General features: G+C 36.7%; 1 protein-coding gene across 1 annotated transcript in view; it reads right to left on the bottom strand.

Annotated features, from left to right (window-relative positions):
- The window catches only part of SPAG17 (sperm associated antigen 17), a gene marked incomplete at its 5' end in the record, with an annotated part of 215,822 nt that overhangs the window by 53,859 nt on the left and 143,315 nt on the right, over window positions 1-18,648 (bottom strand). The window contains 4 exons of the mRNA XM_081224979.1: window positions 6,112-6,239; window positions 8,018-8,148; window positions 8,253-8,398; window positions 10,254-10,442. Of these exons, the coding sequence (XP_081081105.1) occupies window positions 6,112-6,239; window positions 8,018-8,148; window positions 8,253-8,398; window positions 10,254-10,442 (594 nt within the window). The remainder of the gene's footprint in view (window positions 1-6,111; window positions 6,240-8,017; window positions 8,149-8,252; window positions 8,399-10,253; window positions 10,443-18,648) is intronic.

The following is an 18,648-nucleotide window of genomic DNA, read 5'->3' as shown; positions in this document are numbered from 1 at the left end:
TCACAGACACTACAAAACACACCACCGGATGCAGCACTGTCCACCAGATGGACAAGCCCCAGCCCCAACCACCAGAACACAGGCAACGGTCCCCCGCACCAGGAAGCCTGCATAACCCACTGAACCAACCTCACCCACTAGGGGAAGACACCAGAAATAAAGGAACTAGAAACCTGCAGCCTGAGAAATGGAGGCCCCAAACACAGCAAGTTAAACAAAATGAGAAGACAGAGAAGTATGCAGCAGAAAAAGAGCAAGGTAAAAACCCACCAGACCAAATAAATGAAGAGGAAATAGGCAGTCTACCTGAAAAAGAAATCAGAGTAATGATAGTAAAAATGATCTAAAATCTCAGAAATACAATGGAGAAAATACAAGAAATGTTTAACAATGACCTAGAGGAACTAAAGAGCAAACAAACAATGATGAACAACACAATAAATGAAATTAAAAATACACTAGAAGGAATCAATAGCAGAATAAGTGAGGCAGAAGAATGGATAAGTGACCTGGAAAACAGAATAGTGGAAGTAACTGCCACCTAGCAGAATAAAGAAAAAAGAAAGAAAGGATTTGAGGACAGTCTCAGAGATTTCTGGGACAACATTAAATGCACCAACATTCAAATTATAGGGGTCCCAGAAGAAGAGAAAAAGAAAAGGACTGAGAAAATATTTGAAGAGATTAGAGTTGAAAACTTCCCTAATATGGGAAAGGAAACAGTCAATCAAGTGCAGGAAGTGCAGAGACTCCCATACTGGATAAATCCAAGGATAAACATGCCAAGACACATATAATCAAACTATCAAAAATTAAATATAGAGAAAAAATATTAAAAGCAGCAAGGGAAAAGCAACAAATAACATACAAGGGAATCCCTATAAGGTTAACAGCTGAACTTTCAGCAAAAACTCTGCAAGCCACAAGGGAGTGGCAGGACATATTTAAAGTGATGAAAGGGAAAAACCTACAACCAAGATTACTCTCCCCAGCAAGGGTCTCATTCAGATTCGATGGAGAAATTAAAACCTTTACAGACAAGCAAAAGCTAAGAGAATTCAGCACCACCAAACCAGCTGTACAACAGACGCTAAAGGAACTTCTCTAGGCAGGAAAAACAAGAGAAGGAAAAGACCTACAAAAACAAACCCCAAACAATTAAGAAAAAGGTAATCAGAACATACATATCGATAATTACCTTAAATGCAAATGGATTAAATGCTCCAACCAAAAGACACAGACTGGCTGAATGGATAAAAAAATAAGACCCGTATATATGCTGCCTACAAGAGACCCCTTCAGACCTGAGGAAACATACAGACTGAAAGGGAGGGGATGGAAAAAGATATTCCATGCAAATGGAAATCAAAAGAAAGGTGGTGTAGCAATTCTCATCTCAGAAAAAATAGACTTTAAAATAAAGACTGTTACAAGAGACAAAGGATACTACATAATGATCAAGGGATCAATCCAAGAAGATATGACAATTATAAATATTTATGCACCCAACATAGGAGCACCTCAATACATAAGCCAAATGCTAACAGCCATAATAGGGGAAATTGACAGTGACACAATCATAATAGGGAACTTTAACACCCCACTTTCACCAATGGACAGATCATCCAAAATGAAAATAAATAAGGAAACACAAACTTTAAATGACACATTAGACCAGATGGACTTAATTGATATTTATAGGACATTCCATCCAACACCAACAGAATACACTTTCTTCTCAAGTGCACATGGACCATTCTCCAGGATAGATCATATCTTGGGTCACAAATCAAGCCTCAGTAAATTTAAGAAAATTGAAATCATATCAAGTATCTTTTCTGACCACAATGCTATAAGACTAGATATCAATTACAGGAAAAAAATTGTAAAGAGTACAAACACATGGAGGCTAAACAATACGCTACTAAACAACCAAGAGATCACTGAAAAAATCAAAGAGGATATCAAACAATGCCTAGAAACAAATGACAATGAAAACACAATGACCCAAAACCTATGGGATGCAGCAAAATCTGTTCTAAGGTGGAAGTTTACAGCAATACAATCCTACCTCAAGAAACAAGAAAAATCTCAAATAAACAACCTAACTGTAAACTTAAATCAATTAGAGAAAGAAGAACAGAAAACCCCAAAGTTAGCAGAAGGAAAGGAATCATAAAGATCAGATCAGAAATAAATGAAAAAGAAATGAAGGAAACAATAGCAAAGATCAATAAAACTAAAAGCTGGTTCTTTGAGAAGATAAACAAAATTGATAAACCATTAGCCAGACTCATCAAGAAAAAAAGGGAGAAGACTCAAATCAATAGAATTATAAATGAAAAAGGAGAAGTAACAACTGACACTGCAGAAATACAAAAGATCATGAGAGATTACTACAAGCAACTCTATGCCAATAAAATGTACAACCTGGAAGAAATGGACAAATTCCTAGAAATGCACAACATGCCAAGACTGAATCAGAAAGAAATAGAAAATATGAACAGACCAATCACAAGCAGTGAAATTGAAACTGCGATTAAAAATCTTCCAACAAACAAAAGCCCAGGACCAGATGGCTTCACAGGCGAATTCTATCAAACATTTAGAGAAGAGCTAACACCTATCCTTCTCAAACTCTTCCAAAATATAGCAGAGGGAGGAACACTCCCAAACTCATTCTACAAGGCCACCATCACCCTGATACCAAAACAAGACAAAGATGTCACAAAAAAAGAAAACTACAGGCCAATATCACTAATGAACATAGATGCAAAAATCCTCAACAAAATACTAGGCAACAGAATCCAGCAGCAAATTAAAAGGATCATACGCTATGATCAACTGGGGTTTATCCCAGGAATGCAGGAATTCCTCAAGAGATGCAAATCAATCAATGTGACATAGCAAGCATATTAACAAATTGAAGGATAAATACCACCTGATAGTCTCAATAGATGCAGAAAAGGCTTTCAACAAAATTCAACACTAATTTATGATAAAAACCCTCCAGAAAGTAGGCGTAGTGGGAACTTACCTAAACATAATAAAGGCCATATTTGACAAACCCACAGCCAACATCATTCTCAATGGTGAAAAACTGAAACCATTTCCTCTAATATCAGGAACAAGACATTGGTGCCCATTTTTATCACTGTTATTCAACATAGTTTTGGAAGTTTTAGCCAGAGCAATCAGAGAGGAAAAAGAAATAAAACGAATCCAAATCAGAAAAGAAGTAAAATTGTCACTATTTGCAGATGACATGATACTATACATAGAGAATTTTAAAGATGGTAACAGAAAACTGCTAGTGTTAATCAATGAATTTGGTAAAGTAGCAGGATACAAATTAATGCACAGAAATCTCTTGCATTCCTATACACTAGCAACAAAAAATCTGAAACAGAAATTATGGAAACACTTCCATTTACCATTCCAACAAAATGGATAAAATACCTAGGAATAAACATACCTAAGGAGACAAAAGACCTGTATGCAGAAAACCATAAGACACTGATGAAAGAAATCAAAGACGATACAAACAGATGGAGAGATACACTATGTTCTTGGATTGGAAGAATCAACATTGTGAAAATGACTATACTACCCAAAGCAATCTACAGATTCAATGCAGTCCCAATCAAACTACCAATGGTATTTTTCACAGAACTAGAACAAAAAATTTTATAATTTGTATGGAAATACAAAAGACCCTGAACAGCCAAAGCAATCTTGAGAAAGAAAAACAGAGCTGGAGAAATCAGGCTTCCTGACTTCAGACTATACTACAAACTACAGTAACCAAGAGAGTATAGTACTGGCACAAAAACAGAAATATAGATCAATGGAACAGGATAGAAAGCACAGAGATAAACCCTTGCACATATGGTCACCTTTTCTTTGATAAAGGAGGCAGGAATATACAACAGAGAAAAGACAGCCTCTTCAATAAGTGGTGCTGGGAAAACTGGACAGCTAAATGTAAAAGAATGAAATTAATAAACTCCCTAATGCCATACACAAAAATAAACTCAAAATGGATTAAAGACCTAAATGTAAGGACAGACACTATAAAACTCTTAGAGGAAAACATAGGCAGAATGCTTTATGACATAAATCACAGCAAGATCCTTTTTGATCCACCTCCTAGAGTAATGGAAATAAAAACAAAAATAAACAAATGGGGCCTAATGAACTTAAAAACTTCTGCACAGCAAAGGAAACCATAAAAAAGATGAAAAGTCAACCCTCAGAATGGGAGAAAATATTTGCAAACAAAGCAACTGACAAAGGATTAATCTTCTAAATATACAAGCAGCTCATGCAGCTCCATATCAAATAAACTAACAACCTTGTCCAAAAGTGGGTGGAAGACCTAAATAGACATTTCTCCAAAGAAGATATACAGATTGCCAACAAACATATGAAAGGATGCTCAACATCACTAATCATTAGAGAAATGCAAATCAAAACCACCATGAGGTATCACCTCACACCAGTCAGAATGGCCATCATCAAAATATCTACAAAGAATAAATGCTGGAGAGGGTGTGGAGAAAAGGGAACCCTCTTGCACTGTTGGTGGGAATGTAAATTGGTACAGCTACTATGGAGAACAGCATGTAGGTTCTTTTAAAAACTAAAAATAGAACTCCCATATGACCCAGCAATCCTATTACAGGGCATATACCCTGAGAAAACCATAATTCAAAAAGAGTCATGTACCACAATGCTCATTGCAACTCTATGTACAATAGCCAGGACTTGGAAGCAACCAAAGTGTCCATTGACAGATGAATGGATAAAGAAGATGTGGCACATATATACAATGGACTATTATTCATTCATTAAAAGAAATGAAATTGAGTTATTTGTAGCAAGATGGATGGACTTAGAGTCTGTCATACAGAGTGAAGTAAGTCAGAAAGAGAAAAACAAATACCGTATGCTAACACATATATATATGGAATCTAAAAAAAAAGGTTCTGATGAACCTAGGGGCTGGACAGGAATAAAGACGCAGACGTAGAGAATGGACTTGGGGACACGGGGAGGGGGAAGGGTAAACTGGGATAAAGTGAGAGAGTGGCATGGACATATATACACTACCAAATGTAAAATAGCTAGCTAGTGGGAAGCAGCAGCATAGCACAGGGAGATCAGCTCGGTGCTTTGTGACCACCTAGAGGGGTGGGATAGGGAGGGTGGGAGGGAGGGAGACGCAAGAGGGAGGAGATATGGGAACGTATGTATATGTATAGCTGATTCACTTTATTATAAAGCAGACACTAACACAACATTGTAAAGTAATTATACTCCAATAAATATGTAAAAAAAATGAAATGGCAAATCTGGCAAGATGCAGGACTTTATGATTCTTGCTCAAGATATTTTCTCTCACTCTTTAAAAAACCTTAGGTGGGGGCTTCCCTGGTGGTGCAGTGGTTGAGAGTCCGCCTGCCAATGCAGGGGACACGGGTTCGTGCCCCGGTCTGGGAAGATCCCACATGCCGCGGAGCGGGTAGGCCCGTGAGCCATGGCCGCTGAGCCTGCGCCTCTGGAGCCTGTGCTCCGCAGTGGGAGATGCCACAACAGTGAGAGGCCCATGTACCACAAAAAATACAAAAAAAAAAAACCTTAGGTGGGCCTTTCTCTAAGCTGCCACAATTACAATGCTTACTTTTTAAAATTGCAGTTGCAAGTCCCTGTATTTAATATTTCACATTATTCTTACACACTCAGTTTGTGCATTAATAAATTAAGATTAAAGGGAAAGTGAAAGACCTAACATTGTGTGTTAAAACTAACAAATAAATATTGGGAGAGGGAAGGTTTCTGTATTGCAAAATATCAGTAATGGGTTACTCAAACTGAATATTTTCATATTATAGGAAGACGTTCAAGCCTGCAATGTAGGCTAAAAGAAATAAAACTGAGATAAACTAGTCAGGTATATTTCTCTAAAATCTACAAATATAAAACTCCTTGAGCCCATTAACAATTTACAAAAGAAGGGAAATGTGTGAATATACAGGAGAATTGCTGAACTCTGGTCCATAGATAGATGGATATGCAAATATAGTTACTTTATAGCAGAAAAGTTTGTACCTCAACAGAGGGAAATGTCTCCCATGTCCTTGACTGGAGATTAGGAGGAACAATTGTATCTAATTCTTTCTTCATTAGCCATGGTGAAGCTTCATGGAAAGGGCGAAGGACAGTAATGCTCAGGGCACCTGGTTTACAAAGAGTTATCAGAGGATCATTTCACTTTCAGAAATATTCTGAGAAATTCAATAGGTATTCACCAAATCGAACAAACACTTTTGAGAAGCCAGACACAATGACTAGGCTTAAGGACCTTACAGTCTAACAAGAAAGGAGAGTCTCAGTCATGGTAACACCTAAAAAAGCTGGATTTAGATCACCTGAAAGTATTAATGGACACTTCACTGTCCTTCGGAAACCACATCCAAGTCCTGTCCATTCTGCCACTAAACATTTCTTGAGTTCATCTATCTCTTCCCCCTCCAGTGGCCCTACCTTAAACTATTCCCCTCAGAGCCATCCTATTTTGGACTACAATGACAACTAACTTTTCTGCCCACATCTACTCTGAATGAACCGCCCTCCACAGTCAGGGTGACTGATTATGCTAGTCCATGATGTAAAATCTTCTTTGACTTCCCATTGCTTATGGGATAAAACAGAGGCCTCACCCCTGACTCAACTTGCGCTATTTTCCCTTCTGTACTTTGCCTACTTTAGCCTTTTTTCCCCTGTTCTCCAAAGCTTTAAGCTTCCTGCTTTGTATTCTGTCCTCCAAGAAAGCTCCTCCTCCTATTTTAATTAATGCCTACTTATCCAGTAGCTCTTGGCTCCAGTGTTTTCAGGGAAGGCTTCTAGACTATGTCAGGCTCCTCTGTTAGATGTTCTCATAGAATCATATTCCTTTACTTCATAGATCTTATCCCAATTTATAATGATACAGTTATTTGTGTGACTATACATTTAATGCCTATCTCTCTCATTAAAGTCTAAGCTCTGTGAAAGCAGGGTCTATTGCTGTCTTAGCTCACCAATGTATTCCTAACACCCAGCCAGTGTTTGGCACATGGTGGTTTTTCACGTAGATGCTAAACAACTAAGAAAGCAATTTGAGATAAATTCCTTTTCTCTTACAGTTCCACACACAGACTGTACAACCAGTCAGAGCTCCCCACTCCCTATATTCACACAGAAAGGACAAATTTATAACATCACACAATGTACATTGATACATTCAAAGATACAATTGTACATAGATGCAGGCATATTCATAAATGAGCACAAAATATATCCCACCAATCAGAGAAAAGATAAAAAGGAAACACACACATAAACCTAGATATAGCACATTGCTTTGGTACACAGATAACATGAAAGGTTTTTTTTTCTTGTGTTTAAATACACGTTACATATACAGTGGCTCTTACTTAGTGCAATATATGTCTCTAACCTTTAATCACACACTAATTTCTTTCAAATTGATGAAAACATGTAAATACCCTATGAATATAATATGTAACTTATCCTATATTTCAGGTTGATTTTCTAAATGACACGTGAAATGTACTTTCTCCTCTTGTTGTACTAAATTCACCAAGGCAACACATTCAAGATGATAAAAAATGAACTTATGAAAGATAACTCACTTTTGTTTTCCCCTACCAAGATGAAACAAACACATAAATAGGAACCTAGGTACATAACTAAACATACCTAACAGATATAAACGCAGATACGAGTCTGCTTATAGGTAGGAGGGGTATCATACACAATTTATATAGGTTGATGCTTAGATAAAGCGTGGTACAAACATAAATCACTGTATAAATAGGTCGACATGGCCAGGTGAAAAGTAGAGTTGAAAAGCGAGCAAAGGGAAAAAAGTAGAGATGACACGGGGGTAGACTGGATAAGGAGGATGAGAGCTGGTAAAGGGACACAACGAGTTCCAGTCTGGATTCTCTACCTGGCTGATCCTGTACTGGCTCTTGAAGAACTACGGTAGTTGATTCTCCGTATGCCAAGGAGAGGTATTCTTCTATGTCACTGTCCCGAAGAAGTTCCACTCCTGATCCATCAGCATAGATAACAAAAAACCTATTTGAAGAAATAAAAATATAATCCCTTGACATATTCAGCTAAAATGCTCCTTGAACTTGGAATTGAAAATAAAAGTCATGATGTTATTTTTATCATATTACCTGGGGACATGTTCACCATAGATTTTCAGATGATTCTTATGAAGGTGAGTGGATGATAACATGTCATAGCCTTCAGCTTTTGCATTTAAGTCATCTTCCAAATTGTTTTCAGATAGGATAGTTGATGCACTACCATCAGCCATGACCTAAGGGACACAGTATATAAGCAACTAAAAGAAAAGAAAAATGCCATAAACTTACATTTCTTTTGATCCCATTTGAGATAGCAGGTGATCTTTTGGATACTCAGAAAATCAGGGATATTTCTTTGTAAGGAATTGTGCACTAAGTATAGATTGCATTAATAAAAGTAAAAACCTAGTAGCACATCTCCACTTACAAACCACACCTAGACTGTGAAAACAAACAGGAAGACAAACCTGAATACATTCAGAGGAAGGTGACTAGGATGGCAGGGGACTCACTTATCTTCTGAAGATAAGTTCAGGGAACTGGGAATTTAAACATGGAGGGAAGGCTATTTATGTGATGGTTGTCTTGAAATATTAAGAGTGATAGTATGGATTCTAAGCACAGAATTAGGGCTCATGGATATATAGGGAGACAGATTGAGTCTCACTATGAGAAGAATTGTTCTAGCCATTACTACTGTCTAGATATGGTGTGGTCAGGCTGAAAGGCCACTGAAGGGAATGCCCAAGAAGAGCATCACTGTCTAGAATAATGTTTGGCTTGCATGTTTCAACTCAGAGGGTTTGGGCTTTAGGTTTCAATTTCAATTTATTGCACACTGAAACCTCTTAGCAGCCTGAACTCATGCTGTGAAGTTTCACTGACTTAGCACAGAAAAACTAAGTTGGATCAGGGCTTGTCTGCATCCCAAACAAAGTTGGGGACTCTGTGGTACAGTTCCAAATCTAAAAAGTAACTCCACCACCCGCCAGACAACACATGAAATTCCACCACTGGGTGAGGAGTGAAAAAAAAAGTGCCTAGAGAAGGGGTTGGCAAACATCTTTTTGTCAAGGAACGGATAATCAATATTTCAGGGTTTGTTGGCTGTAGAGTTTCTGTTGCAACTACTCAACTCTGCCATTATATGCAAAAGCAGCCAGAGATAATATGTAAACAAATGAGCGTGGCTATGTTGCAGTAAAACTTTATAGTGACACTGAAATTTGAATTTCTTTTAATTTTTATGTGTCATGAAATATTCTTCTCCTTTTGATTTCCCCCAACCATTTAACAATGTAAAATGCAGTCACTCTGCATTTTTAGCTCATGGGCCCATATAAACAAGTGGCCATGGCTTGCCAATGCCTGGCTTAGAGATAAGAGGAAAGACAGAGAAACAGAAGATGGAGCTCTACCACTGAATAGCTAAGCACCTCTCCAGGCTTCCCAACACCCCATCCTCAGCCCTACTGGAACCCTCACACTAACTGATAGTTCTCACTGTGGATTCTCTGCCTAGTTAAGCAGACTTGCCTGCTGCCCCATGTATTTTCTCTCACTTGAACCCAGATACAGAGCATTTATATCACTCCTCTTTGTTGGCATTATTTTTAGATGGTTAGTAACTTTTTTCCCTTTTGTTCTAATTACTTATTTGGCTTTAGCATTTCAACCATCCTCATTGTTGGACTTGCTATCTCCTAATGAAGTACACTTGAGAATTGAAGATACTGACATTCATTGCTGCTGTCCAAAGTGTATTGGCAGTTAATGGATAACTAATCCCAAGGCAGCTAAGATAAAATGCTATAGGGGAGCTCTTTCTTTTTTGCGGTACGCGGGCCTCTCACTGTTGTGGCCTCTCCCGCTGTGGAGCGCAGGCTCAGCGGCCATGGCTCACGGGCCCAGCCGCTCTGCGGCATGTGGGATCCTCCTGGACCGGGGCACGAACCCGTGTCCCCTGCATCGGCAGGTGGACTCTCAACCACTTCGCCACCAGGGGAGCTCAGGGGGGGAGCTTTCTTGTGTGAAATACCTCAAAAGCAAAGCCATAGCCTCTCTCTCCATAATAATGATGCACTTTACCTGAAAGGCGTTTCCTTCGGGATCCATGACCTCACAGATAACCTCTGACGTGTGCTTCATGATGTACCTGCTAGCTCTCAGCTGCTCACGTTTTTGAAAAGGATGGTATATATCACTGCTTGATTCATGGCAATATATAGCTGAACAGTCCCTATCAATATAAAGACAGCCTGTGTTTGGAGGTAACACCTGGAAGGGTAACAGGAAGAGGGATATTATTAAAAATTTCTTGTTTGATTTGAGGGATTTATAAAATCATTTAAGGAAAAAAATTATCCATAGAACCCAGACACAAACTGTGTTTCCAGGAAGAAAACAAGAGAAGACTTAAGTTTTGGGAAGGACTACTTAATAAGGAGTCAGACTGATTAGGATATAATTGCTCCTGTGTCTCACATTTTATCTACTCACTTTAATATTTCTTCCAAGTAATTGCTTTGTGCCTTATTTCAGATGTTTAATATAAAATATTAAAAACATATTTTAACTTAAGTAAACACACTTGGCACTATTCAAAACAATTGGAATCCTTTTATGTTCTTCGGCAAGAAGTATCTCCAAGAGGGTAAAAGTATGGGACAAATGCTTTTTGAAGCTTTTATTTATCATTATTCCTATGGTGGCTGACACAGTCCTTAAGTAATAGCTTTTGTATAAAGACTTCTGGTTCAGATAGACTCTTTTTTTGAGATGTAATTCACATGTCATAAATTCACTATTTTAAAGTGTATATTCAGTGGATTTTGTATATTCAAAAATTTGTACAAACATTATCACTAATTCCAGAACATTTTCATCACCCCCCCAAAGAAACCCTGATGCCATTAGCAGTCACTCTGCATCACTCCTGCCACTGACAACCATTGATCTGCTGTCTCTATGGATTTGACTATTTCAGACATTTCATATAAATGGAAGCATGTGATATGTGGCCTCTTCTGTCTGGCTTCTTTTACTTATCATAATGTTTTCAAGATTTATCTATGTTGTAGCATGTATCAATACTTCATTCTGTTTATTTTCACCTGAGTTTAGATGTGTGAGATTTGGAAGTTTTTCTGCTAACATATCCAGACCTTCATAGATTCTACTGTCACTGAGCTCAAGCTTTTTCAATTTAGGTAGTTTGGGGAGACTTGAAACTGAAATCAAGCCTACATTTATTAAACTGAGGAACTCTAAGTTCACAAATTCAGCCATTAAGCCCTCAATTTTCCCATCATTTGATTTGCAATTGTCCAGGACAAATTCTCAAACAGCTGCCAGGGTTCAGTTCCTGAGCTCCAGATGGATCTTCCTCTTCATGTCCATGTTTCTCTCTTCCCCCCTCTTCAAACTTAACTTTCCATGGTGGGGGCAGAGGGGGGAGGGGTGTCCCAGCCTGTGCAGCGAGGGCCATCGGAAGGGGTTGGCTTGTGGTAGACAGATCAAAACTACAATGAGGTATCACTTCACACAGGTCAGAATGGCCATCGCCAAAAGTCTACAAACAATAAATGCTGGAGATTGTGTGGAGAAAAGGGGACCCTCCTACACTGTTGGTGGGAATGTAAATTGGTACAACCACTATGGAGAACAGTATGGAGGTTCCTTAAAAAGCTAAAAATAGAACTACCATATGATCCAGCGATCCCATTCCTGGGCATATATCTGGAGAAAACTATACTTCAAAAAGATACATGCACCCCAATATTCACTGCAGCACTATTTACAATAGCCAAGACATGGAAACAACCTAAATGTCTACCAACAGAGGAATGGATAAAGAAGATGTGGTACATATATACAATGGAATATTACTCAGCCATAAAAAAGAATGAAATAATGCCATTTGCAGCAACATGCATGGACTTGGAGATTGTTATACTAAGTAAAGTAAGTCAGACAGAGAAAGACAAATGTCATTTATATGTGGAATCTAAAAAAAAGATATAAATGAACTTACTAACAAAACAGAAACAGACTCACAGACTTTGAAAACAAACTTATGGTTATCAAAGGGGAAAGGTTGGAGGAGGGATAAATTAGGAGTTTGAGATTAATATATACACACTAATATATATAAAACAGATAATAAACAAGGACCTACTGTATAGCACAGGACACTCTACTCAATATTCTGTAATAACCTATATGGGAAAAGAATCAGATAAAGAAAGAATATATGTATATGTATTCACCTTGCTGTACACCTGAAACTAACACAATATTTTAAATCAACTATACTCCAATAGAAAATAAAATTAAAATATAAAATAAAAATTGAATTAAAATCAATAAAATCTAAAAAAACTTCATTCTGTTTTATGGATGAATAATATTCCATTGTATGGATATATCAAATTTTGTTTATTCATGAGTTGATGGATATTTGAGTTGTTTTCACAGTCTTATTATTATTAAAAATGCTGCAATCAACATCTGTGTATAAGTTTTGTGTTGATATATGTTTAATTTCCCTTGGATATCTACCCAGGAGTAGAACTGCTGGGTTGTATGAGAACTCTATTTTTAATTTTTGGTGGAACTGCCAAACTGTTTTCCAAAGTGACTGCACCATTATACATTCTCATTAGCAATTAATGAGGGTTTTACATTTCTTCACATCCTCACTAACGCTTATTACTGTCTGTCTCTTCTATATTTTGGAAGAGTTTGTGAAAGATTGTTCAGTGTTAATTCTTCCATAGATGTTTGGTATAATTTACCAATGAAGCCATCTGGGCCTGGGATTTGCTGTCTGCAAGTTTTAAAATTATTAATTCAATCTCTTTACTTGTTTTAGTTCTATTCTGATATTTTATTTTTTCTCGGGTTAGGTTAGGTAGTTTGTGCCTTTCCCGAAATCTATTTTATCTAGGTTATCATCTAATTTGTTGATGTATAATTGTTCACAGTATTTCTTTATAATCTTTTTTTTTCTGTAAGGTTGGTAGTAATGTCTTCTCTTTCATTTCTAATTTTAGTAATTTGAGTCTTCTTTCTCCCCACCCCTTCTTTCTCCTTCTGTTTGTCTATCTCTCCCTGTAAGTCCAGCTAAAGATTTATCAGACAACCAACTTCTGGTTTGGCTGATTTTTCTCTATTGTTTTCTATTTTTTCATTTATTTCTACTCTAATCTTTACTATTTACTTCCATATGCTTGCTTTGGGTCTAGTTTGCCTTCTTTTTTCTAGTTTCTTAGGGTGGAAAGTTAGGTTATTGATTCAAGATCTTCATTTTTAATATGGGCATTTTGACATTTAAAGCTACATATATATATATAGATATATATATATAGATATATATAGAGAGATATATATATAGAGAGAGAGAGATAGAGAGAGAGAGAGACATTTAAAGATATATATATATATATGTGTATATACACAGACATTTAAAGCTATATATATATATAGTTTTTGCTGCTTCAAGTAAGTTTTGGTATGTTAATTTTATTTTTAGTCATTTTTAGTCATCTCAAAGTATTTTTAAATTTCCTTGTGATTTATTGTGTTATTTTCACATATTTGTGCATTTCCCAAACTTCCTTTTGTTATTGATTCCATTGTGTGTTATTTCATTCCGTTGTTGTAGGAGAACATATTTTGTATGATTTCAATCCTTTTTAATCTATTGAGACATGTTTTGTGGTGTAACACATGGTCTTTCCTGGACAATGTTCCATTTACAATTGAGCATGTGTTCTATTACTGAGTGGAGTGTTCTATACATGTCTAGGAGGTCTGCATGGTTTATTCTGCTGATTAAGTCTTATTATTCTTTTGATCTTATCTATTCTTTTATCCATTACTGAAAGCGAGGTACTAATGTCTCCAAATATTATTGTTTAATTGTCTATTTCTCCTTTTAAATACACCAATTTTTACTATTTAACTGGACACTTTAATTTGTATAGTGCACAACTCTGGAAATACGTATGTGTTTTGGGCTCTGTTGTTAGTGTATAATATGTTTGTAGTTGCTATCTTCTTGATGGAGTAATCTGTTTATTATTATAACATACCCTCTTTGTTTCTGGTAATATTTTGTTGTAAAGTCTATTTTGTCTGATGTTTGTATAACCACACAAGTTCCCCTTTCAATTACTTATTGCAGGTATATATTTTTTATTCTTTTACTTTCAACCTATTTGTGTCTTTGACCATAAAGTGTATCTCTTGTTGACAGCATACAGTTGCATCATGCTTTCTAATCCATTCTTCCAATATCTGCATTTCGATTGGGTTGGTTAATCCATTTATATTTAATGTAATTACTGATTAGGTCAGATTTGAATCTTCCAAATTTCTATTTGTTTTCTTTTTCTTTTTTTTTAACATCTTGATTGCGGTATGATGGCTTTACATTGTTGTGTTAGTTCTGCTGTATAACAAAGTGAATCAGCTATACATATAAATACATCCCCATATCCTCTCCCTCTTGCATCTCCCTCCCATCCTCCTTATCCCATCCCTCTAGGAGACCACATAACACTGAGCTGATCTCCCTGTGCCATGCGGCTGCTTCCCACTAGCTATCTATTTTATGTTTGGTAGTGTATATATGTCCATGCCACTCTCTCACTTCGTCCCAGCTTACCCTTCCCCCACCCCATATCCTCAAGTCCATTCTCTACATCTGCATCTTTATTCCTGTCCTGCCACTAGGTTCATCACAACCATTCTTTTTTTTCTTAGATTCCATGTATATGTGTTAGCATACAGTATTTGTTTTCTCTTTCTGACTTACTTCACTCTGTATGACAGACTCTAAGTCCATCCATTTCACTACAAATAACTCAATATCATTTCTTTTTATGACTGAATAATAGTCCATTGTATATATACATCACATCTTCTTCATCCATTAATCTGTCGATGTACACTTAGCTTGCTTCCAAGTCCTGGCTATTGTAAATAGAGCTGCAATGAACACTGTGGTGCATGACTCTTTTTGAATTATGGTTTTCTCAGGGTATATGCCCTGTAGTGGGATTGCTGGGTCGTATGGGAGTTCTATTTTTAGTTTTTAAAGGAACTTACATGCTGTTCTCCATAGCAGCTGTATTAATTTACATTCCCACCAACAGTGCAAGAGGGTTCCCTTTTCTCCACACCCTCTCCAGCATTTATTCTTTGTAGATATTTTGATAATGGCCATTCTGACCGGTGTGAGGTGATACCTCACTGTGGTTTTGATTTGCATTTCTCTAATGATTAGTGATGTTGAGCATCCTTTCATATGTTTGTTGGCAATCTGAATATCTTCTTTGGAGAAATGTCTATTTAGGTCTTCCACCCACTTTTGGACAAGGTTGTTAGTTTATTTGATATGGAGCTGCATGAGCTGCTTGTATATTTTGAAAATTAATCCTTTGTCAGTTGCTTCGTTTGCAAATATTTTCTCCCATTCTGAGGGTTGACTTTTCATCTTTTTTATGGTTTCCTTTGCTGTGCAAAAGTTTTTAAGTTCATTAGGCCCCATTTGTTTATTTTTGTTTTTATTTCCATTACTCTAGGAGGTGGATCAAAAAGGATCTTGCTGTGATTTATGTCATAAAGCGTTCTGCCTATGTTTTCCTCTAAGAGTTTTATAGTGTTTGGCCTTACATTTAGGTCTTTAATCCATTTTGAGTTTATTTTTGTGTATGGCGTTAGGGAGTTTTCTAATTTCATTCTTTTACATGTAGCTGTCCAGTTTTCCCAGCACCACTTATTGAAGAGGATGTCTTTACTACATTGTATATTCCTGCCTCCTTTATCAAAGATAAGGTGACCATATGTGAATGGGTTTATCTCTGGGCTTTCTATCCTGTCCATTGATCTATATTTCTGTTTTAGTGCCAGTACCATACTGTCTTGGCTACTGTAGCTTTGTAGTATAGTCTGAAGTCAGGAAGCTTGATTCCTCCAGCTCCATTTTTCTTTCTCAATATTGCTTTGGCTATTTGAGGTCTTCTGTGTTTCCATACAGATTGTGAAATTTTTTGTTCTAGTTCTGTGAAAAATGCCATTGGTAGTTTGATGCGGATTGCACTGAATCTGTAGATTGCTTGGGGTAGTATAGTCACTTTCACAATGTTGATTCTTCCAATCCAAGAACATGGTATATCTTTCCATCTGTTTGTATCATCTTTAATTTCTTTCATCAGTGTCTTATAGTTTTCTGCATAGAGGTGTTTTGTCTCCTTAAGTAGGTTTATTCCTACGCATTTTATTCTTTTTGTTGCAATGGTAAATGGGAGTGTTTCCTTAATTTCTCTTTCAAATTTTTCATCATTAGTATATAGGAACACAAGAGATTTCTGTGCATTAATTTGTATCCTGCTACTTTACCAAATTCATTGATTAGCTCTAGTAGCTTTCTGGTAACATCTTTAGGATGCTCTACGTATAGTATCATGTCATCTCCAAACAGTGACAATTTTACTTCTTCATTTCCAATTTGGATTCTTTTTATTTCTTTTTCTTCTCTGATTGCTGTGGCTAAAACTTCCAGAACTATGTTGAATAACAGTGGTGAGAGTGGGCAACCTTGTCTTGTTTCTGATCTTAATGGAAATTGTTTCAGTTTTTCAACACTGAGAACAATGTTGCCTGTGGGTTTGTCATGTATGGTCTTTATTATGTTGAGGTAAGTTCCCTCAATGCCTACTTTCTGGAGAGTTTTTATCATAAATGGATGTTGAATTTTGTCAAAAGCTTTTTCTGCATCTGTTGAGGTGGTCATATGGGTTTTCTCCTTCAATTTGTTAATATGGTTTATCACATTGATTGATTTGCATATATTAAAGAATCCTTGCATTCCTGGGATAAACCCCACTTGATCATGGCTGTGTGATCCTTTTACTGTGCTGTTGGATTCTGTTTGTTAGCATTTTGTTGAGGATTTTTGCATCTATGTTCACCAGTGATATTGGCTGTAGTTTTCTTTAATTGTGACATCTCTGTCTGGTTTTGGTATCAGGGTGATGGTGCCCTCATATAATGAGTTTGGAAGTGTTTCTCCCTCTGCTACATTTTGGAAGTGTTTGAGCAGGATAGGTGTTAGCTCTTCTCAAAACGTTTGATAGCATTCGCCTGTGAAGCCATCTGGTCCTGGGCATTTGTTTGTTGGCATATTTTCTTTTTTTTAAACATCTTTATTGGAGTATAATTGCTTTACAATGGTGTGTTAGTTGCTGCTTTATAACAAAGTGAATCAGTTATATATACACATATGTCCCCATATCTCTTCCCTCTTGCATCTCCCTCCCTCCCATCCTCCCTATCCCACCCCTCTAGGTGGTCACAAAGCACCGAGCTGATCCCCCTGTGCTATGCGGCTGCTTTCCACTAGCTATCTATTTTATGTTTGGTAGTGTATATATGTCCATGCCACTCTCTCATTTTGTCCCAACTTACCCTTCCCCCTCCCCGTATCCTCAAGTCCATTCTCTAGTAGGTCTGTGTCTTTATTCCTGTCTGGCCCCTAGGTTCTTCATGACCATTATTTTTATTATTATTTTTTTTTAGATTCCATATACATGTGTTAGCATACGGTATTTGTTTTTCTCTTTCTGACTTACTTCACTCTGTATGACAGACTCTTGGTCCATCCACCTCACTACAAATAACTCAATTTCATTTCTTTTTATGGCTGAGTAATATTCCATTGTATATATGTGCCACAAATCACAGTTTCAATTTCAGCACTTGTGATTGTTCTGTATATATTTTCTATTTCTTCCAGGTTCAGTCTTGGAAGGCTGTGCTTTTCTCAAAATTTGTCCATTTCTTCCAGGTTTTCCATTTTATTGGCATATAGTTACTTGTAGTAATCTCTCATGATCTTTTGTATTTCTGCAGTGTCAGTTGTTACTTCTCCTTTTTCAATTCTAATTCTGTTGATTTGAGTCGTCTCCCTTTTTTTCTTGATGAGTCTGGCTAATGGTTTATCAATTTGTTTATCTACTCCAAGAACAAGCTTTTAATTTTATTGATCTTTGCTATCGTTTCCTTCATTTCTTTTTCATTTATATCTGATCTGATCTTTATGATTTATTTTCTTCTGCTAACTTTGGGGTTTTTCTGTTCTTCTTTCTCTAATTGCTTTAGGTGTATGATTATGTTGTTCATTTGAGATTTTTTGTGTTCCTTGCAGTAGGATTGTATTGCTATAAACTTCCCTCTTAGAACAGCTTTTGCTGTATCCCATAGGTTTTGGGTCGTAATGTTTTCATTTTCCTTTGTTTCTAGGTAATTTTGATTTTGTCTTTGATTTCTTCAGTGATCTCCTGGTTATTTTGTTTAGCCTCCATGTGTTTGTATTTTTTACAGTTTTTTTCCTGTAATTGTTATCTAGGATCATAGTGTTGTTGTCGGAAAAGATACTTGATACGAATTCAATTTTCCTAAATTTACCAAGGCTTGA

Source organism: Mesoplodon bidens, assembly GCF_964165515.1.
Source record: "Mesoplodon bidens genome assembly, chromosome: 2".
Taxonomy (NCBI): domain Eukaryota; kingdom Metazoa; phylum Chordata; class Mammalia; order Artiodactyla; family Ziphiidae; genus Mesoplodon; species Mesoplodon bidens.
The sequence above is the reverse complement of the archived record's forward strand: the minus strand, read 5'-3'. Positions and strand labels throughout refer to the sequence as shown.